Source organism: Camellia sinensis, chromosome 13 (genome assembly GCF_055761805.1).
Source record: "Camellia sinensis isolate YWXY chromosome 13, ASM5576180v1, whole genome shotgun sequence".
Lineage (NCBI taxonomy): Eukaryota > Viridiplantae > Streptophyta > Magnoliopsida > Ericales > Theaceae > Camellia > Camellia sinensis.
The window spans coordinates 50,782,565-50,806,575 of NC_138973.1; the positions used below are offsets into that span (position 1 = coordinate 50,782,565).

A 24,011-nucleotide genomic window follows, 5' to 3' on the forward strand; every position below is an offset into this window, starting at 1 on the left:
CGAGACTTAGTAGACTTGGCAGGGTTCGGGCCCTTCTGCGTCGGGTTGTCACGTTGCCCTGCCAGGAGGACACTGATGGCAGCCTTGGTAGAGAGATGGTGGGACACCACCAACTCCTTTCATTTCTCTGCTACCGGGGACATGACCATGACCCCTTTTGACTTCGCTGTATTGACCGGCCTTGACATCGGAGGTTGGTCCATCCCCTACGATGAGGATATAGGCGAGTGGGAGGCCGCCTGGACATATCTATTGGGGGCTCGCCCGCCTGTTGACAGGGTCTCTGGGAGAGTCCGATACACTTGGTTCTCTTCCCATTTCCGGCGGGCGGAGATGGTGCCTGAGACTCCCGAGGAGACAGAGCAGTATGCCCGTGGTTTCCTTATGTTCCTCTTCGGGACTACCCTGTTTGCCGACAGAGGGAACACAGTTGGGCTATACCTGCTGAGCGCTCTGGTTGACCTATCACAGGTCCATCGATATGACTGGGGTGGCGCCGGCCTGGCTACCCTTTACTTTTATATGAGCGCAACCTCCCGCGGGCGGGGCGATTTACTTGGCGGCTACTGGAGAGCCTGGGAGGTACTTTTTTGTCCTCTTGATTTACGTTTCTGCTCTTCATTACTTGTACATTGCACACACAGCGCACTTTTACAGTCTGTATTTTGCTCTCAGCATTTCGTACTTACATTCTGCACTGCTTTTCTCAGCTATGGGTCTATGTATACTTCCCATCATTAGCCCCAGAGTTGGAGGTGGCGGGGATTCTCATGACCCCATACTCATTGACACTGTGCGACATTTAGAGGTACCTCAGAACTTTCAGTTCCTTTTATTTTCATCTTTGATTTGCCCTGTAAATTCTCGATTTCTGATTGGTTTATGCATTTATCATCCGCAGATCACATGGCAGCCCTGGGTGTCCCTGGGTGATGGTCTCCGACTTCAGTATACCGGAGCGTCGGACATCTCCCAGTATAGGGTCCTGCTTGAAGGGCCGGTTGGCAGGGCATGGTTCCTGGGGGAACGCTTTCTGCGCCAGGTATGGGGGTATCTTTCTCAGGATCCTCCCGCAGTACCTCCAGCCAGTATGCGGACTGCTGACAGGCTCTCTTACTCGGAGGTAGTCGGCGCCATGCTGGGCAGTGATGCTTTATTATATGTTGAGGAGGGGGACTACGCCACTTACCGTCACATATATTTGATGCCTCCATTGATGGAAGCTCGTATCCCGATGATGAGGCCTGCCGGTATGTCATCCTCGGGCTAGGCTCGGGCTCGGGCTGCAGACGCCCCTTCTACTAGCAGGGCCGGTACATCTAGAGGTGGGAGTAGACCGGTTCCTCCGGTTCCGTCGACTCATCCTCATCCCGGATGGCCAGATATGCCTACTGAGTTGATGGCGTGGCAGTATGGGGCTAGCTTTCCGACTCCGATTCCACTAGAGCCTCCGATGCCCAGTGATCGATACGCCATTGATCCGGACTCACCGCCGGTATGCTCCACTTTTTTCATTCATCATTCAGATGTTTAGACACTCTTCTGTTCACTGATGATTATGAGCTCATTTTTGCAGCCATCGCGAGGGTACATGGAGGAGGTGGTTGGACTGGTGGCCACACTCGAAGGCATGGTCCTGCGTAGGGAGGCACAGTTGTCTGTCGCGGGCATTCAGGTACCCTTCAGTTTTCTGGCATTTATCATACTTCTGATGACATGCTGATTTCTACTGCATCGATAGACTATTTGTGTAGAGCACATCTGACACACACCCCACTTGTACACTGTATTTACATGCACCCACTTCATGTAGCCTTTGCTTGTATCTGCATCTGATGTATATATTTGGACTGATGTATTTGAATTGAACTCTTTGTTTTCAGATGCCTTCATGGTCCGGTCAGCCGCAGGCCAGGCCACCTGGGCCTCCTTGGGGAGTTGGGCCATCTGGGCCTTTTCATGGAGTTGGGTCACCCGGGCCTTTTCAGGGGGCGGGGTCATCTCGGCCTTCCCGAGGAGCCGGGCCATCTAGACCTTTTCGAGGAGCTCGAGGAGGGCCTGTCCGCAGACGCAGGGCTCACGTTGTGGAGGTGGAGCCTGATGAGGAGGAGGAGGATGCTGAGGAGGAGGAGGAGGCTACCGATCGTCAGTCAGAGACATCTGCTGAGGAGGGGGGCTCCGGTTTTGGCTCGGGGAATAGAGGCGAGGCTGAGGGGGATCCTGAGGATGACAGCTCCGACTCAGATGGTGGTGCGGAGATTGTCCCGCAGAAGAGGATGAGGCGTGCTTCTCGTTCCCGCTCCCGAGGACTTTGATGTTGCTATTTCCTGCTTTATTTTTCTTTTTGCCAGTAGTTTGTAGCACTTTGCACATTGTTAGGCAGTTTTATTTTTTGTAAAACTTGTACCTTTGTTTGTTGTAAAGCATGATGGAATGAAATAGCTTTTGAACAGGTGTTTGTATTTTAAACTTTTAGCATCGTATCGCATCATTTATTTCGCACAAAAATGAAATTGAATGGAAATGCGCATTGTGTAATCACCAAGTCAGGTAGTGAACCGACGCAACAAACTAAGCAACTCAACTTACTAAGATATAACAGAATCTTTAGCAAGTTTACAACTCGATAAGCAAAATGCAACAACGCAAATAAACAAGACTTTAACAAAAATTGCTTAAACAGAGAGCAATGACTCAAAAACACAAAACACGTCCGCTCGACAAACAACTCCATAAGCAAAACAACAACTCGATAAACAAAACTCAACAACAACAAAGTGTACTTCTGACGATCTGGGCATCGGAACGCATCCGAAACAGAGGGAGATGAAGGCCTTTGACTTTCCCGTTGCATGGAAACGCTTGGAACTCTCCCTCGAAGAGTAAAACAGGGCCAAGGAGATACACTGGAGCATTGCCGGCCATCCCTGGGAGCCGACCGGCCATTTTTTGTAGAGAGAGACAGCTGGCCGGCCATTTCTGAAAAAGTAGATGGCTGGCCAGCCAGAAAAGGTGGCCGGCCGGCCACTCAGTCCTGCAGCCACCAGATTTTTGACACGTGTCCCCGTGAATAGTGTTTTTCCTTCTATAAAAGCCTCAACTTCGGGAACATTCATTTCATCTTAGTTTTAGACAAAGATGGAGGCGTTTCTCGCAGAAAATATCACATCTTGGATCTCTTCTTTGGATGGCTCGAAAAAGCTGAACTTCCGGGGTTTCGGCTTGAATGCACTATTCACGCTGAGCCGTACTCCGCTACAGCTTCCTTTTCTCCATGCCGCGGCAAGGTTCTGGAATCCAGTGACGCACGTTTTTAGCTTTGGCGGCCAAGAGGTATGTCCCACTTTCGAAGATTTTCAAGTTTTGATGGAGTCTGAATGCTCTGAAGTGATCTTGCCCCAGCTCCGTTTTGGCCACGCTCAGGCTTTAGGGCGGATGTGTGGGCTCACGGCGCATGACGCTCAATCTCTGATCTGCAGTGGGGAGCTAGACATCCTCGGCTTGATCCATCGTTTTTCCGACGCCGGTGACCGCAGCAACCATTATTGGCAGGGTTTCCGGCAACACGCCCTCTGCTTATGTTTGTTGTCTCACTTTCTGCTTTCCTCGGGCTTCGGCGGGGCTAGCATTCGCCTGATTGAAGTCGCCCAAGGTTTGAGAAAAGGAAAGAGCTGTATTGCCATGACCTTGGCCGAGACACTGATGGGCTTAGATTCTGTCTATCGCCGGGAGGTGACTAGGTTTGCTGGGAGTCCACTGCTGCTGCAGGTAATGTTTCCCACCCAACCTTACATATATTTGCTCACATCACTCGGCCCTCAGGCTCGGTTTTTCTCACAAAACCCTTGTCTCACTTTTCTCTCATCGTACATCTCTCTGTTCTTTACTCTCTCATTTTCTATCCCTCCCCTAGGTATGGTTAATGGATAAGTTGCAGGTTGTGGACTCTTGCCCAGCTTATTTAGCTCGAGGCTACTTCTTTCGGCAACGCCTAGTCAATGCTCTTGACGAAAGGTGGTGGTTCGATTGGATGCGCAATTTGTCCGCAGACGGCATTGCTTGGCGTTGTCCTTGGCTCAACCTCCCGGCAATGAGCTATAGTATGTCTCAGCTGATTGGGATCCAATTGATTGGTCTAACCCACTGCGTATTCTATTTTCCGTTTCGGTTCCTGCGTCAGTTTGGTCATGATCAGACTTGCCCACCGGAGGGGATTGAGTACCCAGCCGCTTTCCCGATCCGGGGTGCACAGCTTGCCCGATTTGCCACGGCATGGAGGACTAGAGAGATCCTGGCCCCTGCTTCAACTTTCAGTTGCACTTTGTCCGATGAGTGCCTGGATTGGCTCAATGAGGAGGCACAGGTTGGGCCTAGCTTGGCATCAGATGCTCCGTCCAGCTCTGGGAGGGGACGCAGAGATACTTGATTCAACTATGCCCCAAATTTATTGCTTATTTAGCATTTTCAAGTTTTCTTTATGAATGTACTAAAAAGCAACCACAATTGTAATGCAAGAGCAGGAGAACTCTATTTTGAAATCAATGAAAGTTGTGGTACTGAAAATTTTCCGCCTTTGGTCCAAAAATGGTCTTAGTCGTAAAAAGATTGATTTGAACAAAGTCAACTTTTATTAAAACTTTTCAAAACTATTTTCGATGTGGATCAGAACTGGACACGCCGAAAATCTGTCACTGAGATGCACAACCCCAGATCCCTGCAACTGGAAAGTTGCCCCTAGTCTGAAGAACAATGCGGCACTTCATAGCAACGGAAAGTTGCCCCTTGTCTGAGTAACTTTGCACCGTCGCGGCAACGGAAAGTTGCCCCTAGTCTGAACAGCACTGTACCGGAGATCACGATAAATGCTGATGGATAAAGATGACTGAGATGATCAAAATGGACAGAGTTGATCGGGGAAAAGTTATGGCTGAACTTCGAGGTGAAGTTGCCTACGTATCCCAAAGATGGGAATCAAGCCTTACGTAGTTCAGGCTAAGGTTCACTCGAGTATTTTCACTCTCCTTTTGCGCTCTAACCTTTGCCAAGGCCGCCCTTTGCGGGTTTTCAACCTTGCGAGCTCAGTTTTTATATTTTCTAATTTTTTTGTGCTCTGACTTTTGCCTAGGTCGCCCTTTCGGGTTTTCGGCCTAGCGAGCCTCTCAAGGATAGTATTTCTTCAACTTGTCCATATTGATCGGTTGTGAGAACTCCAAACCATCTAGATCCATCAGAACCACAGCTCCACCTGACCAGATAGCTTTGATGATGTAAGGACCAGTCCAATTAGGTTTGAACTTGCCCCTTGGGTCGTGGATGGGAGCTCGGTTGTCTTTGAGCACCAAATCTCCTTCTTTCAAATTCCTGGACTTAACCTTCTTGTTGAAAGCCCGGGCAATTCTTCGTTGATAGCCTTGGATGTGGTACAGTGCTTTCAGTCTTCTTTCATCAAAGAGCATGAGTTCTTCGAATCTGCTTTGCTGCCAATCTGCTTCGGCTATCTGGCATTCAGCCAACACTCGTAACGACGGAACCTCAATCTCAATGGGTAGAACAGCCTCCATTCCATAGACCAATGAATATGGAGTTGCTCCAGTAGAAGTTCTGATTGAAGTCCTCTAGCCCCACAGAGCAAATGGCAGCTTGTCTGGCCAATCCCGATAGGTTCCCACCATCTTCTGTAGTATATGCTTGATATTCTTGTTGGCGGCCTCAACCGCTCCGTTGGTCTGCGGCCGATATGTAGATGACTTATGAAAAGCCACATTGTATTTCTCCAACAAGTCTATTACTTCTTTCTTGAAATGGGAACCATTATCTGAAATTATCTCGTTTGGCACCCCGTAGCGACAGATGATGTTGTTCCTGATGAACTTTGCGACATGCGACACCTTCAATACCGCGTATGATTGGGCCTCGACCCACTTTGTGAAATAATCTATCGCTACCAGGATAAACTCATGCCCGTTTGACCCCTTCGGGGTAACAGCTCCAATTACATCAATTCCCCAGACTGAAAAAGGCCATGGTGAAGTCATGTTGTACAGCTTTGACGGTGGGATGTTCATGTGGTTTGCATGAATTTGACACTTGTGGCATCGCCGAACAAAACTAATACAATCCTCCTCCATGGTTGACCAGTAGTAGCCCTGTCTGAGGATCTTTCTGGCCAGCATCACTCCATTCATGTGTGCACCGCACTCTCCCCCATGGATGGCTTCCATCAGGCGTTTCGACTCTTCAGCTTCTACACAGAGCTTATGCATTCCCAGATGACCCCTTTTGTACAGCTTTCCCCCGCAGATAATAAACTGAGCAGCCATTCTCCTGACAGCCCTCTTATCTTTGGCATTTGCCCCTAATGGATACGTCTCCTTTTCCAAGAAGTTCCAGATGTCGTAATACCAGGGGTTGCCGTCTTGAACCTCATCTATGGCGGAAATCGACTCGTATGCTGGCGTAAACTTCTGATCAATAATGACTGGACGCATCCGGACTCCGGACGGGATGTCTATCATAGAAGATAGAGTTGCTAATGAATCTGCAAACCTGTTGTTCTCTCTTACGAGGTGGGTGAAATTCAGCTTCTCAAACCGAGGAATTAGCAGATCCAAGGTTTGGTGGTAAATTATCATCCTTTCCTCCTTGACTTTCCAATCTCCTTTCGCTTGAGACACAACAAGGTTCGAGTCCCCAATGACGTCCAACCGCCTTGCCCCCAGTTCCAGGGCTGCTTCCAGGCCAGCAATACATGCCTCATACTCTGCTTCATTGTTGGAAACTTTGAACCGGAGCTTAAATGCTAAAGGGATACGGGAATCATCAGGCGCTATCAGCAACACCCCTATCCCATACCCATACTGGTTTGACGCTCCGTCAAAGTACATCGTCCAAGTTTCGTCTTCGACGTGCAGAATAGCTTCATCTGGGAATAGATACTCAACCGCTTCATCCCCCTCAACCGGGTGGTCGGCAAGGAACTCCGCTACCGCTCTCCCTTTTACTGACTTGCGCGTTATATACTTCAAATCAAATTCGGAGAGCAACAGCAGCCAACGAGCTAGCCTACCCGTAAGTGCTGGTTTCTCGAAAAGATATTTGATGGGATCCAAACGCGAAACCAACATTACAGAGTGGGCTAACAGGTAGTGCCGCAGCTTCCTGGTTGCCCATACCAAGGCCAAACAAGCCTTCTCCAGCGGTGTATAGCGGGTCTCGTAATCCAGCATCTTCTTGCTCAGATAGTAGATGGCTCTTTCTAATTTTTCTTCTGACTCCTGCGCGAGCATGCAGCCCATGGTAGTCTCAGTTACCGAAAGGTACAATATCAACGGTCTCCCCGGCTCTGGTGGCGACAACACAGGTGGGTTCTGTAGATACTCTTTGATCTGCTCAAAAGCTGCTTGACATCGGCCGTCCCATTGGAATTTCTTTCCTTTCTTCAGGAGACCAAAAAGTGGTTCACAAGTCAAGGTTAATTTAGAAATAAACCGTCTTATGAATTGCACTTTACCCAGAAAGCCTCGCACCTCCTTTTCAGTCCTTGGTGGTGGCATTTCTAAGATGGCCTTGATTTTGGAAGGGTCGACCTCGATGCCCCTTTGTGTAATCAGAAACCCTAGCATCTTCCCTGCTGTAACACCAAACGTGCATTTCTGGGGATTCAGTCGCAGCCGAAACTCTTTGATCCTTTGAAAGAATTTTTGTAAAGCGGTGTAGTGGCCCTCTCTATCTTTGGACTTGACAATCATGTCGTCCACATACACCTCGACCTCCTTATGGATCATATCATGCAATATTGTAGTTGCTGCCCGTTGATACGTAGCTCCAGCATTTTTCAACCCGAATGGCATCACTCTATAACAATATGTACCCCACGGGGTAGTGAACGCAGTCTTCTCCCGGTCTTCGGGTGCCATCACTATCTGATTATAGCCTGAGAAACCATCCATAAACGAAAGCAAAGCGTGCCCTGCCGTGAAATCCACCAATTCATCAATGTGTGGCAGGGGGAAGTCGTCCTTTGGACTGGCCTTGTTCAAATCTCTGAAGTCTACACAGACCCGAATTCTGCCGTCCTTCTTTGGCACCGGAACTATGTTGGCCAACCAAGTTGGATATTCAGATACCAGCAGGAACCCTGCGTCAATTTGCTTGGTGACCTCTTCCTTAATTTTGAGGGCCCAGTCTGGGCGAATCCTTCTGAGTTTCTGTTTGACAGGGCGGGCCTCGGGATCAAGAGGGATCCGGTGTTGTACAATCTCAGGATCGATTCCAGGCATGTCTTCGTAGGACCACGCGAAAACATCTTTGAAATCTTTTAATAAAGCGACTAAGCGCTCGCGCTCCTCCGAAGACAACGTGGACCCGATCTGGACCAGCCGCGGGTCCTTCTCAGTACCAACATTCACAGTAGTGATTTCATCCATTAAAGGTTTAACAAATCTTTCCTGCTCTTGATCAATTAATCGTTGCAAAACTGGGGGAATTTCTTCCTCGCTGTTTTCATCAAAATTTTGAAAATCCTGATTTAAGCAATAAATCAAAGGCACAGAAAAATACTCAGAAACCACATCCACATCATTCTCATTAAATATTTCCAAGCCGTCAGATTCCTCCGTTACAATAGACTCAAAAGAAAATGAAAATGACGACCTAGACAGGACTGTGGCATCCGGGTTATCACCCCCAGGAATACCGGACTCAGACTCAGTCGAGCTGGAATCTGATTCCGACGCACAAGATTCGATAGAATCAGATTCCGGCTCACTACCTGACCCGGAACTGCTAGATAAAAAGCCTTCTTCATATTGCCAGATGAGAGAAGGTGCGATAGATGCATCCAAGATCGGCGCTGGAAAGCCCGCAGCTATTTCATCTCCAATCACAGAAACCGAAGAGTTATCCCCCAAGCACTCTTGGCCGATCGGAGGATCTGATAGCAGACTCGCCAGTGCTACCCCCATTTCAAGCTCTGTGCTCTCAGGATCCACTGTTTCACATTGCTCAACCTCAGTTGGTGGGTCTGTCTGCGCTTCGGCAACGTCATCCCCAGATAATTGTATGTCGAAGAAGATTTCAAAACCAGGCACGCGCTTCCCCTCCGCGTTTTGCCATGGCTCCGGGAAGCCGCAGAATGGAAAATCTTCCCCCTCCCGGACGAAACGTCCGTTTAGGGTACCCCAGATGGGCCTATGCATTAACTCAAATGGCTTCCCGGCCTTCTTTGCTCTGGCCCTTCCGGCCATTTCTTTTCCTTTCCTTACCCAGTCCTCTTTGGTGGGCAGATAACCCAGTCCAAAGGCGTGAGGGTTGTGTGGCACTTCGGCCAACACTGAGACGCCCTTCCGGCCGCTTCTCCCTAATCCCATCCCGGGGGTATGTTTTAGCTTGTTCATGAGGTAGATAGATTGTGCGCTAACATACATGCCCTCATTCACAGCCATGACATTCTGAACCACTTGGGCCTCGGCCAAAGTGAACCCCGACAAAAACACATCCTCCGTGCCGTGCTCGATCTCCAAGACAGGTGTGGACACTTCCGGCGGCGGATGGATTGATGAATTCCCAAAAACAATCGCTACCCCTTTCCCGTGGGGGTACTTTAGCATTTGATGTAGAGTGGAAGAGACTGCTTTGACCTGGTGCAACCACGGTCGCCCCAAAAGTAGGTTAAAGGTTGCGGGAACGTCCAAGATATGAAATTCGATGCTGTGTTGTCCTGGACCAACCTTGGTTTGAATTTTAATAGTCCCCATCACTTCTCTGCTGGTATTGTCGTATGCTCTAATCACTTGGGTGGTTGGGACGAAGTCCACGGGCTTCAGCCCGATTGCATATGCCGTTCTGGTCGGGCAGACATTAATCGCAGACCCGGTGTCAACAAGTACCACCGGTATCCACTTATCTCTACATTCCACAGAAATATAGAGAGGTTTGTTATGGTTTGTGCCCTCAGGCGGTAGCTCCTTGTCCGAAAAGGTTAATGCCGGGGAACCTCCTCCCGGAAAAACCAGCCCAACCAGCTGTTCAGGCGTGGTGTCTATGGAGAGTTTGGACTTGTCCATAGCAGATAGGACAGCTTCTCTGTGTACTCATGATGCCATTAGCAGTCCCCAGATGGAGATGTCTGCTTGTATCTTTTTTAACTGTTTCAGCACAGCTTCATCTTCAATCTGCTTTTCCTTCTGTCTCTCCGCTTCTCTATCCTTCCCGGATGCCTCAGGTTGGTCCAGGTGTGGGGGTTTGAAGTACCGCCCACTTCTTGTCATATGGTCAACCTCATCGAGGTACCAAGTATCATCCGGCTGGCCACTTCCCCAGTCTTCATCGGTGTGGGCAAGACACAAGTCGTCATCTTCCCACCACATTCCGCTGGCAGCCAACAGACACCTGTCTGGCTCCGGTTTAGTTGCTCTCTGAATATCCCCTGTCCATATGCTCGCAGCATTCTCCATTTTCGTGCACGCAGCACTTTCGGTCCCCTCAGGGCCTTTAGCTTTTCTAATTCTCTCAGCCTCCTCAAACTTTCCTTGTTCCAGCTGCGTCAGTACAGCTGTTTGTTCAACAGTTCCCACATCCATAATGCCCATGTCCCGAGCGGAATTCTTAACACCGGCGCTCTCCGGCGGTACAACTTGACTTTCGGTCGTTCCGGCCACAACTGATATTTCTGCTCCTGCCGGGCTCTGTTCTGATTGGGCTTCCCCCACTACATCCGGTTGATCTTCGAGCCATCCAGTGGCCTCCTCTGATCCCTCATAATCGTACCAATTGATTGACGCCTCCCCCAGTTCCTGGTCATCAAGAAGTTGCAGGTTGGCAAAGTCCTCCCCTGCGGCTGTCAAATCATCTGCCCATAGCCCAGATCCATCCCCCCGGATCATGCATAGCTCTCCTGCCTCTGGCAATTCTATACTTAGCCCAATTCGGCTCGTTGATAGGATATACTTGCTTGGATCATAAGCTCCCCCAGTAAAATTCTGCCCAGTCTCAGATTCAACAATCTCATTCTCTTCCAAAATCTGCCCTGCCCCGTCTTCGACGGTCACCACTATCGGTTCTGGTTGGGTTTTGGAGATGTCCACCATGCACAAGAAATCAGTGCAATCGGGGAGGAGCACCTCCGGCTTGGGTAGGTGGGTGGGCGTAATATAGATGCTAGGATCGTAAGATGCGACCCCAGTCTGGATAAAGTTAATTCTTTTGGGAGGAGGAGCTTGGTTATGTGGTGGGAGAGGGTTGGTTGTGACATTGGGTTTATCAGGAGGTGCGATCACCTGTTTGTCAATAAGATCTTGGATCTCATGACGCAATCTGTAACAACGGTCGGTGTCATGACCGTGTTGTTGGTGGTATGCGCAGTACTTTGACGGGTCGTAAGAGGGGGGGAGTGGATTCGGTAATGGCTTTGGTTCCAGGGGTTTTAAATGATTCTTTCTGATCAATATTCCCAGAACTTTGGTCAGAGGCATATATAGTGGGGTAAAGGTTCTTTGGCCTCGCGGTTGGAATCTGTTGGCTTGTGTGTTGCTTCCGGACGCGCTGGAGAAGGGTGTGGCAGTCATGGGCCTTGGAGGGGGAGGGGGAATGGTGGTGACCATACCAACTTCCGAGGCTCTCGTATTTGCAGCGCCACTCGGGCCCGCATTGTTGTTACGGTTAAACGTCCTCCTCGGTTGTTCTCTGTCATGGTCAAACAGACCTTGTTTCATTGCGTCTTCGATTTGCACCCCCATCTCATGTAAATCTGCGAAAGTAGGGAAGGGGATTACAATCATTCTCTGCATCAGTTTTGGGTGGAGATTGCGCACAATCATCCGAATTTGATCTTTGTCAGTGGGCCTTAGAGTCATCATTGACGCCTTCGCCCTCCATCGGATCACAAAGTCCGAGAAAGTTTCCTTGGGCTCTTGCCTTGTCGTTTCGAGATCACGAGTTGTGATCTCGATCTGAGTGTTGTATGAATATTGTGCGACAAAGGCCTCAGCCATTTCATCCCAGTTCCTCTTCACTTCGTCTTGTAACTTTGCATACCAATGGGAGGCCACACCCGACAGGGTTCGGCCGAATAATGAGAGCTTCTGTGGTCGTGTTAGGCCCATTGGCCGCAAGACGTCTGCAAACAGTCGGATATGGACCATGGGGTCGCCGGACCCATCAAAACGGTCGATTTGTGGCATTTTGAACCTATCGGGGAGTGTTACGGCCTCCTCGGTATATCCATCTTCGATATCTGGCATAGCCTTGACCCCTTGGGATTTCTTAAAGAGCTTCTCCAGTTTGCTCAATTTTAGAGCTGTATGATCAACCTCAACCTCGAATGGAGAGTCCGGGTGATTGGATGTATGGACCTTGGACAGTTGTGGTGGAAGCGGGGGCGGAGCTGGCCCCGTTGGAAGACTCGTGTCCTCTTGTAAAATTTGGACATACGGCAGGGTATTCTGGGCATTTGGTGGGGCGTTCTGAACAGTAGGCGCCTGCTCAGGTAACGGAGCCCCTGCCGGAGGAAGGATTTGTTGTGAAGCAGATGCTGTATTCTGTTGTTGCAATCTGGTGATTAGTTCAGCCTGTTGGGCCATGATCGCGGCCTGCTGTTTAGAGAACTCCGTTTGGCGGGTGGCATCATCATGCATCTGTCTCATGCTCTCCTGCATCTGGCGCATTAGAGCCTCCATCCCTGATGTATTCTGTTGATCCATCTGTCTAACTGGTATGTCTATTTCTGCAGCAGTAATTGAGACCTCAGTCCTATAGTCCTCTGATGAAGTAACCCACTGCTCTGACAACCTCTGTTCTGACACACTGCGCCTTTTTGGCTTCCTTCTGGCAACAGGGGGTAGAGAATGGAACACTGGCTGTCCGTCGATTAGATCCTCAGATCGATGGAGTCGACGACCTCGTGTCCAAGGTGCTTGGGGAATGCCTGTTGGGTTGGAAGCAATTGTGCTAGAACTGACCTAGCAAAAGATAAATAAAGCGAAAAGGAAATAAATAAACAGATAAACGGGCAGCATAACAGCTTAAAATAAAATGCATGACACACAGTCGGGCATAATCAACACACAGTCAATAAGGTGAACACACACTGTCCTCAAACACTGATTATTATCCCTGTATCACTATCCCCTAAAACAGAATCTGATATCCGCAGATAACTAATTCTCAAATACTGGCTGATGCCCGCAGGCCTGATACCCATAATACTGAACTAATGCCCGCAGGCCTGATGCTGACAATACTGAACTGATGCCCGCAGGCTTGATATTCAAACTCATATACTGATCTGATGCCCGCAGGCTCGATACTGTCAATACTGAACTGAAGCCCGCAGGCTTGATGCCCAAACTCATATACTGATCTGATGCCCGCAGGCTTGATACTGTATTGATGCCCGCAGGCTTGATACCCAAACTCATATACTGATACATGCATTCCTGTAGAGACGCACTCTAAAGCACATAACAGATAAGTGAGAGCCAAAACACCCCTATGTTGGGGTAGGGTTTCCCTGTCCTATTGTGTCAGGAGCTAGGGTTTCATTACGCACACAGCGGTTTCAAACAACCTATAAACGGGTAAGCAACCTGTCCTAATTTGGAATGGTCACTATGGATCCGAGTATGCACTAGGTCGAATGGTCAAAGAGGGTGCCCCGGTAAAACCGAGGTTTGTGTTCCCATACTGGCAGAGCCCACAACCGGTCCGCCTTATGGTCATGCCTTGACAAGACAAGCCTCCGGCAAACCGTTCAGGAATAGCAGATGGCAAACACGGTGTCCTAGGCGCACCAATGCAAATGCAATGCAAAGAAACACACAAGTGTAGTCAAAAACAGATATCACGAGTTCGAGTCAAGTTCTCTAAATCCCCAGCAGAGTCGCCAGAAACGGTAACAAGCCCGCGGGGGACCTCGCTACAGCTCGGACTCGATTTTGTAGTCACGGTTCTTAATCTGAACCAAAGAGTCCAAATCCGGCAAATTATTTTTTTGAGAAAATTGATTTTTTGAAAGAAGTGCCAAACATGGACTGCTTTGCCAGATACAGAGTCGCCACCTAAATATTTTATTTTGGGAAATTTAGGAAACCCTGACTCGGTGCCAAAAGGCCACGTGTCCGTCATCACCAAAGTTGCCTCGGCTCGGGAACTTGGGTACGATTGGGGAAGGTCACTTCGTGAGCACCCCCGCTCGCCCGGTCATAGACCGGCCTCTACTAACCATGATATCAATTTTTGAAAACATTGTGAGTTCTTATTCCGGTTTATTAGCCTAGGTTACTATGTGATGCGCACAGCATACAAGTATAGATCGGGTCGCCTGAATTGGAACGAAACATTTCATGTTTGTTTTTGAAAGAGGTTTTGCTACCCGCAGGTAGGCTTTCAAACATTTGATGATTTATTCCAATTTAAGTAACCCAACCTTCACCCACAAGCATTCAGGCAGTTATATCAAATAAGCACATAGCCTCATGGTAAGCATGCTATTCATGGCAGTCACTCACACGCATGCAAGGATGCTAAAGCATAGAACTTACCGAGTACTCCAAGCCAAAATAGAAACTCATTAGAAATTATGCATGATCCTAAGTATACAAAAATGCCTAATGCAACACATGCAAAATGCAACTATAGCAGGCTCGGCTATTCTAAACATGGCATATGGAATGCTACAGCTAACATGTATTCAATTTGGAATTGAAAGTACAATGCAGTTAGTATGATGCGCCGAGCCCGGTGCATGCAAAACGGATGAATGATGCAAACATGCTGTCATACTGTATGCTAATTGGAATATGCCCTAATCTAACCATCATAAGCGGATAAATAAAAGGGAGAAAGACGCGGGGTTGGAAGACATACATCACACTCACGCACACTTATTACAGTTGTGCCCTCACTCAGAGGGTCCGAATAAATATACAGTCCCAATATTACAGTCCCGAATAAAAGAATATTACAGTCCAAATATTACAGAATCCTAATTAATTAATGAATTAACTAAGAAAGCAAGTAAAACTGGCATACAAGCCAGGGACTGCCTTGCTTCTGATGGATGACGCATGTCCGGATTGTCTTGCGCGGAAATCCACCAGAATGCCCCAATTAGCCTCTGTTTACACATGTTCTTGAAATGCGTGCCAAGCTCCAGAAAGTTGCTGATTCTTTATTTTGCTGCAACAGAGAGCAGGAAAGGGGCATAGCAATGTATTTGCACAAATATATGCATGTCTCGATCCTCGTGCCACCAATCGGGCATACCGAGGCATGATGGCCGAGGAATCGAAATGCACAACTCAATATAGGATGAATGCACATGAAACTACAGCTAAAACCTAACTCCATCATGGATAATCTGGAGTGTCGGTGACTGGGGAAATGAGACACATTCCGTCACTCGGAGTACGAAATGTACCTCGTTTCCCGTGCCCGGGCTAACTCCTATCCCGGACACGATGCAATATGCATGATATGCATGAAATGCAACTAATATACAATCCTAACATACACAATGCTATGGAAGTGAGATGCCTCGAAATGCGTGCACACGGGCACGCAAACCGAGAAAATGACAGTATGCAATGAAAATGAGGCGCCTTGAAATGCGTGCACATGGGCACGCAAACCGAGGCGATGGCATACGCAATACAATGAAAATGAGATGCCTCGAAATGCGTGCACACGGGCACGCAAATCGAGGCAATGGTAAAATGCAATGTAAATGACATGAAAATGTGATATGGACTTATACCAACATGAGTGAGCCTCAGCCACACTCACACAGGATGCCGGCGGATGAAAATGAAGTGCCTCGAAATGCGTGCACACGGGCACGCAAACCGAGGCGATGGCAGAATGTGATGAAATGACATGGAAACATGATATGGACTTATACCAACATGAGTGAGCCTCAGCCACACTCACATAGGATGCCGGCGGATAAAAATGAGGTGCCTCGAAATGCGTGCACACGGGCACGCAAACCGAGGCAGTGGCAAAATGCGATGAAATGTCATGGGAATGACAAATGGGCTTATACCAACATGAGTGAGCCTCAGCTACACTCACACAGGATGCCAGCGGATAAAAATGAGGTGCCTCGAAATGCGTGCACACGGGCACGCAAACCGAGGCAATGACGGAATGCGATGCAATATGGAAAAAATGATATGCAAGCATGCTAATGGAATTTCAGCACTAAAATATGGGAAAAAACAGTCCCGAAATGAGGCGAAATGATACCAAATGCAAGGAATTGTCCCGAAATGCGAATTTAGGCACCCGAAATGGCCTATAGCTATGCCAAACATGCACAATATGGACATGCAATGCAAAGACAGAAGCTAGACAGTCCCAAAAAAGGCACTTTCACAGTTATAAACATGGCCAAACAGCAAGCATAGGTATGGCAAAAATGGCATGCAAGAATAGGGGCCAAAAGAGGGGTAATGAAGCAAGTGATATAAGAAAAACCCAAACTGAAAAATTTCCTTCTACAACATTGAAGAGGGACCAAAAATATGAATATTTACAGTATATGGCAGACCTCAAATCAGTATACAAACATGATAGAAATGTGATGCAAAATTAGGCTCAAAAGTGGCTACAACATGAAGTATACAAAATAATCACCAAACAGCCAAAGACCCTTAATAAAACATGTAGAATGGACCAAAATAAGCACTTTTCCAGAACTGTGAAATGGCCAAAAACAAAAGCATGGTAGGCTAACTAAACATGCAAGAATGGGGAATAAAAGAGAGATATAACATGAAGTGACCTATGGAGGTCCCAAACCATGAAAGGACCTAAATGAAATATGAAGAATGGACCAAAATAAGAACTTTTTCAGAACTGTAAAATGGCCAAAAACAAAAGCATGGTAGGCTGCCATTGCATGCAAGAATGGGGAAGAAAAGAGGAGTATAAAGGTAGGTACAACATGGAAATCCCAAATGGTGTTGAGCCCTTCTTCAATGTTGAAGAGGGGCTCAAAATAAGCCTAATATCAGTTTATCACATGCTCGAAAATAAATTGCTCATGGGCCAAAAATAGCATGCAAGATTGTGACATATAAGAGGATCAATGAAGCAAGTGTGTCATGGAGGGCTCAAACAGGGTTGAGCCCTTAATGAAAAGTGAAGATGAGCTCAAAAGAGGGCCCTTTTCAGTTAGGGCCGGAGCTTGAAACAAAAAGCAAGTGGGGCTTACAAATGAATCAAGAAAAAGGGTCAAAATGAAGAAAAGGTTACTCACCCTTGAAGACTCAAACTTTTGTTGCTTCTTGGATGAATTTGCAGCTTCTTTGGCCTTTGAGAAACCTTCCTTGTTGCTGGAAATGAGGTGGTGGTGGTAGAGCTTGGTGGTGTAGAAGGAATGATGGTTAGGGACTTAGAGATTTTTCAAGAAATGAGAGGTATGGAGATGGAGTTGTGTATGGAGGTTTGAAGAAGAGTTTTTCTAACCCCAAAATACTACAAGGCTTGCTTGCTATATAGGCCAACAAGGGGGTGTAAAGGTGGGGGAAAAGGAGAGTAATATTCCCCTACAAAATATCCCCCGGATAAAGATCTTTTCTGGGAGATAAAGCTCCACAGCTGTAAAGTGCACAGTGCAAGGAATACGGCCGGCCTGGTACTTTTGCTGCAGGTGGCCGGCCGGCCACACCCCCTAGCCGGCCGGCTAGGGGTCAAAAGGTTCAATGAGATTTTCTGGCCGGCCACCAACTGATGGTGTTCTCCTATGTGTGTACAACACAACCATGTGGTTAAAATTCCAAGAAAGTGGGTCCAAGGGGTTCAACATTAGCCCGGAAGGAGGGGGTCAAAAGGGTCAAGTTGAATTAATGGCCGGCCATGAACTTTTAGGGTCCTCTCATGTGTGTACATCACAAATATGTGGTTCAAAGTTCGAGAAAAAGGGCCCAAGGTATTCAACATTAGCCCGGAAGTGCGAAAAACGGGCGCCGGAGGGCGTCGGAGGATGTATAACTGGCTGCTGCAACAATTGCTGGCCTCCCACCCTTCAGTGACCTCCCCGGTGATAAAACAGAGGTACCTGCCAAAAATGAACGAAAACCGTTGCAAAACGAATGCGCGGGGACCAAAACACGCAGTTCGAGGTCCCGAAAATGGGCTGTTAAGCACCGAAAGTGGCGTTCGACCACGAAGTGGGCTTCTCAGACCCCAGTGTCCCTCAAAAGGGATGAAATAAGATGCATGCCAAAATTTAGAGCAAACGGAGATGGTTAAGCGGTCCCGAACCGAGGCACACGGCCTGACGGCTCTGAAAACCGGGAACCGGGCTCCGAAATGGGAAAAATGGCCTACGGCCACCAAATGTAGCCTACGGACATTGAGAGATGGTTTACGGGACCTCTCCCTCCCCTCAGGAAAAGAAACAGAGAAAACCGAGTCTGGTTCGCAAACCGAGACAAGGCACAGAAGAGGGTTCGGAAGTCCGGAGGCAGGGCTCACGGCCGCAACTCTGAAACTTCTGAACGAGCACATTATGCAACATCACCGAGCGCTCAATCGGTGACGTCTGAGTCTTAAGGTCGGTCAAAAATGGGGTGTCTACAGTTGCCCCTCTTTGACAGAACTCGGAAGTCATAAGTGACGGGAGTGAATGTCAAAGCCCAGAGACGACCCATTTTTGACAAGGCCGAAGACTTAGACAAACAGACAGGATAAACAGAGATGTGCCCGCAGGCATGCCCGCAGGCAGGGGGCAAAATGCAAATGATATGCAAGAAGCCGAAGGTAACCCAATGATCATGCAAATGCAGCAAGCTGTAATGAAGCAAGTATTCGCAAATAGATGCAACAGTTTTAAGCAAGAATGCAAAGCAACAACTACATTTCATGCAGTTAAGAATGCGGAGGATTATTCAATCCCCGCCACGTCTCATACGGAGAAGATACGATACCTGCGCGATTCGTCTGGTCGCACCAGCCTCAATTGAACCGTACATACAATATCGTGCCTGCAAAAAGAGAGAAATTGCAACAAGTACAATATGCTAACAACATGTATTTAATGTGATTCCGAAAGTTCGACACACGCAGCGTCGGTGAGTGAACGCATCGCAATGCAAGAATGGAACATGCGTGACAACGTATGCTCAAACATGGAGGTATGCCAATATCAAGAAATGTACATGACAAGGCAAGTATGCTCATGAGAATGCAAGATAATGTGACACGAGCATGAATCAGGGTGTCCGTTTGTCATGAAACAACGAGTACGGAAACGCGTGTTTCGACGAAGGCAACTCGATCGCGGCCTCCGATCCACTTCCCTGAAGGGTTACAACTCATTCAAAAAGGATACACTTTGATTTCGATGAGTGATGATGAGACACAAGTCAGAACCTGAAGCCGAAGTTCCGGCGGAGCTATTTCGCGACCGGAAGTGTACTTTTCTTGAACTTTTTCAGGTCCCGGGAACTCCGATCTTCCTCAAAATTTGCAGAGAGCTAGGTGGGCATGTGGGGGACATGGCCGGCTGTTCATCTTCCCAAGGGGAGGTGGCCAACCGGTTTCCCATAAAGTGGATAGCTGGCCGGCCAGTTATCCAAAAAGCAGATAGCTGGCCGGCTAGAAAAAGGGGCCGGCCGGCCATTTGCCAGATCCAAGGGTATTTTGGTCTTTTTCACCCCCTTTTTGCATGCTTCTTCAACCAAGACCTTGAGCCTATAAAAGGCAGCCAAGGCCCCCTTCCTTTCTTGCCTTCTACACCACTTTCTTCTCCAGATCTGAGTTTCATACGCGTTTTCCAACGCCCCGTGCAAATTGTTTCCGCAAAAACATTTAGTTTCAAGCACTTTGAAGCGATTAAATTCCGGCTTCGGAGCTTATTTTTTCATTTTCGCCACTCGAGGTAAGTTTATCTCAATATTTGGAATATTTTCTCGGGAGTTGACTTTTGTTGACTTTTTATTTCCCGAGAGTTGACTTTTGTTGACTTTTTTCAATTTTGGCTCATTTTGCTCATTTTTGCTCCTTTTTTTGCAGATTCTCTGGAAATGGCGGGTAATTCTTCCCACGGCGGAGGTTTTCCAGGTGCCGGAGATGATTTCAATCCCATGACTCTACCCCCGAGGACCCGACCTTTTATTCCCGGGAGGTACCGTCCGCCAGCACATGTCCTCCCTCGTGCTGTCTTCCGTCATTTTACTAGCTTCGACGAGCGAGCACCCGTGGATCTGCTTCTCCGAGAGCCGGAGCACCACCTCTCTCATGAGGCCCGAGAGGTATTTACTTCATTTTCTGTATTCTTCCTAGATTTCGCACCTTTGCCATGCTTGAACACGCAGTTTAGCTTATGACATAGTACTTTGCTTTCATCTTGAACATGTAATTTCAACATCCGAATTTCTGAACACCCGGCTCATTAATTAATTGCGAACACATAGCCCACATTAGAACACACGGCTCAAACACTGATTTGTCGAACACACAGCCCACACTTTAAATTTTTTGAACACGCAGCCCAGATTAGATAGTGAACACGCAGCCCACAATTTAACTGAAAGTTGAACACGCAGCCCAAACTTCAAATTTTCTGAACACGCAGCCCAGATAGATAGTGAACACGCAGCCCATAATTTAACTGAAAGTTGAACACGCAGCCCAAACTTCAAATTTTCTGAACACGCAGCCTAGATAGATAGTGAACACGCAGCCCACAATTTAACTGAAAGTTGAACACGCAGCCCAAACTTCAAATTTTTTGAACACGCAGCCCAGATAGATAGTGAACACGCAGCCCACAATTTAACTGAAAGTTGAACACGCAGCCCACAATTTAACTGAAAGTTGAACACGCAGCCCAAACTTCAAATTTTCTGAACACGCAGCCCAGATAGATAGTGAACACGCAGCCCACAATTTAACTGAAAGTTGAACACGCAGCCCAGATAGATAGTGAACACGCAGCCCACAATTTAACTGAAAGTTGAACACGCAGCCCAAACTTCAAATTTTCTGAACACGCAGCCCAGATAGATAGTGAACACGCAGCCCACAATTTAACTGAAAGTTGAACACGCATCCCAAACTTCAAATTTTCTGAACACGCAGCCCAGATAGATAGTGAACACGCAGCCCACAATTTAACTGAAAGTTGAACACGCAGCCCAAACTTCAAATTTTCTGAACACGCAGCCCAGATAGATAGTGAACACGCAGCCCACAATTTAACTGAAAGTTGAACACGCAGCCCAAACTTCAAATTTTCTGAACACGCAGCCCAGATATATAGTGAACACGCAGCCCACAATTTAACTGAATTTGCATGTAGCTTATTCCACTTATTGGCACACAGCCCAGTTCAATCTCATTGGTACACAGCCCATTCATTTCATTGGCGCACAGCCCATTCATTTCATTATTGACACATGTATTCATTCTGAATGCAGGTTGGTTCCCGCAGTATGCGGGGGTATGGTTCCACCATCGCGCGGGACTGGTATGCTGAGCTCCCGGAGGGCATCCGAGACTTAGTAGACTTGGCAGGGTTCGGGCCCTTCTGCGTCGGGTTGTCACGTTGCCCTGCCAGGAGGACACTGATGGCAGCCTTGGTAGAGAGATGGTGGGACACCACCAACTCCTTTCATTTCTCTGCTACCGGGGACATGACCATGACCCCTTTTGACTTCGCTGTATTGACCGGCCTTGACATCGGAGGTTGGTCCATCCCCTACGATGAGGATATAGGCGAGTGGGAGGCCGCCTGGACATATCTATTGGGGGCTCGCCCGCCTGTTGACAGGGTCTCTGGGAGAGTCCGATACACTTGGTTCTCTTCCCATTTCCGGCGGGCGGAGATGGTGCCTGAGACTCCCGAGGAGACAGAGCAGTATGCCCGTGGTTTCCTTATGTTCCTCTTCGGGACTACCCTGTTTGTCGACAGAGGGAACACAGTTGGGCTATACCTGCTGAGCGCTCTGGTTGACCTATCACAGGTCCATCGATATGACTGGGGTGGCGCCGGCCTGGCTACCCTTTACTTTTATATGAGCGCAACCTCCCGCGGGCGGGGCGATTTACTTGGCGGCTACTGGAGAGCCTGGGAGGTACTTTTCTGTCCTCTTGATTTACGTTTCTGCTCTTCATTACTTGTACATTGCACACACAGCGCACTTTTACAGTCTGTATTTTGCTCTCAGCATTTCGTACTTACATTCTGCACTGCTTTTCTCAGCTATGGGTCTATGTATACTTCCCATCATTAGCCCCAGAGTTGGAGGTGGCGGGGATTCTCATGACCCCATACTCATTGGTGTTCGAGGGCCCGCACCGGCCGAGACCTCGAGAGACCCTCCTTAACCTGCGACAGTACTTTGACACTGTGCGACATTCAGAGGTACCTCAGAACTTTCAGTTCCTTTTATTTTCATCTTTGATTTGCCCTGTAAATTCTCGATTTCTGATTGGTTTATGCATTTATCATCCGCAGATCACATGGCAGCCCTGGGTGTCCCTGGGTGATGGTCTCCGACTTCAGTATACCGGAGCGTCGGACATCTCCCAGTATAGGGTCCTGCTTGAAGGGCCGGTTGGCAGGGCATGGTTCCTGGGGGAACGCTTTCTGCGCCAGGTATGGGGGTATCTTTCTCAGGATCCTCCCGCAGTACCTCCAGCCAGTATGCGGACTGCTGACAGGCTCTCTTACTCGAAGGTAGTCGGTGCCATGCTGGGCAGTGATGCTTTATTATATGTTGAGGAGGGGGACTACGCCACTTACCGTCACATATATTTGATGCCTCCATTGATGGAAGCTCGTATCCCGATGATGAGGCCTGCCGGTATGTCATCCTCGGGCCAGGCTCGGGCTCGGGCTGCAGACGCCCCTTCTACTAGCAGGGCCGGTACATCTAGAGGTGGGAGTAGACCGGTTCCTCCGGTTCCGTCGACTCATCCTCATCCCGGATGGCCAGATATGCCTACTGAGTTGATGGCATGGCAGTATGGGGCTAGCTTTCCGACTCCGATTCCACTAGAGCCTCCGATGCCCAGTGATCGATACGCCATTGATCCGGACTCACCGCCGGTATGCTCCACTTTTTTCATTCATCATTCAGATGTTTAGACACTCTTCTGTTCACTGATGATTATGAGCTCATTTTTGCAGCCATCGCGAGGGTACATGGAGGAGGTGGTTGGAATGGTGGCCACACTCGAAGGCATGGTCCTGCGTAGGGAGGCACAGTTGTCTGTCGCGGGCATTCAGGTACCCTTCAGTTTTCTGGCATTTATCATACTTCTGATGACATGCTGATTTCTACTGCATCGATAGACTATTTGTGTAGAGCACATCTGACACACACCCCACTTGTACACTGTATTTACATGCACCCACTTCATGTAGCCTTTGCTTGTATCTGCATCTGATGTATATATTTGGACTGATGTATTTGAATTGAACTCTTTGTTTTCAGATGCCTTCATGGTCCGGTCAGCCGCAGGCCAGGCCACCTGGGCCTCCTTGGGGAGTTGGGCCATCTGGGCCTTTTCATGGAGTTGGGTCACCCGGGCCTTTTCAGGGGGCGGGGTCATCTCGGCCTTCCCGAGGAGCCGGGCCATCTAGACCTTTTCGAGGAGCTCGAGGAGGGCCTGTCCGCAGACGCAGGGCTCACGTTGTGGAGGTGGAGCCTGATGAGGAGGAGGAGGATGCTGAGGAGGAGGAGGAGGCTACCGATCGTCAGTCAGAGACATCTGCTGAGGAGGGGGGCTCCGGTTTTGGCTCGGGGAATAGAGGCGAGGCTGAGGGGGATCCTGAGGATGACAGCTCCGACTCAGATGGTGGTGCGGAGATTGTCCCGCAGAAGAGGATGAGGCGTGCTTCTCGTTCCCGCTCCCGAGGACTTTGATGTTGCTATTTCCTGCTTTATTTTTCTTTTTGCCAGTAGTTTGTAGCACTTTGCACATTGTTAGGCAGTTTTATTTTTTGTAAAACTTGTACCTTTGTTTGTTGTAAAGCATGATGGAATGAAATAGCTTTTGAA

General features: G+C 48.4%; 2 protein-coding genes across 3 annotated transcripts; both read left to right on the forward strand.

The window, feature by feature from the left end:
• Positions 1-615: 615 nt before the first annotated feature.
• LOC145805814 (uncharacterized) lies at positions 616-24,011 on the forward strand. Of its 2 annotated transcripts, none has more exons than XM_082901028.1 (5): positions 616-755; positions 22,245-22,369; positions 22,463-23,056; positions 23,138-23,236; positions 23,445-24,002. In XM_082901028.1, exons 1-5 carry the CDS (start codon positions 713-715, stop codon positions 23,874-23,876), a joined length of 1,293 nt encoding a protein of 430 aa, XP_082757154.1. In that variant the 5' UTR covers positions 616-712; the 3' UTR covers positions 23,877-24,002. The 2 variants fall into 2 exon arrangements, with proteins under 2 accessions (XP_082757154.1, XP_082757153.1); XM_082901027.1 differs by lacking the exon at positions 616-755 and adding an exon at positions 21,568-22,079 and having other exon boundaries at positions 22,208-22,369; positions 23,445-24,011.
• On the forward strand, positions 900-2,450 carry LOC145805813 (uncharacterized). The gene is made up of 3 exons (XM_082901026.1): positions 900-1,495; positions 1,577-1,675; positions 1,884-2,450. The coding sequence occupies exons 1-3, from the start codon at positions 1,385-1,387 to the stop codon at positions 2,313-2,315; spliced, it is 642 nt and encodes a 213-aa protein (XP_082757152.1). The 5' UTR covers positions 900-1,384; the 3' UTR covers positions 2,316-2,450.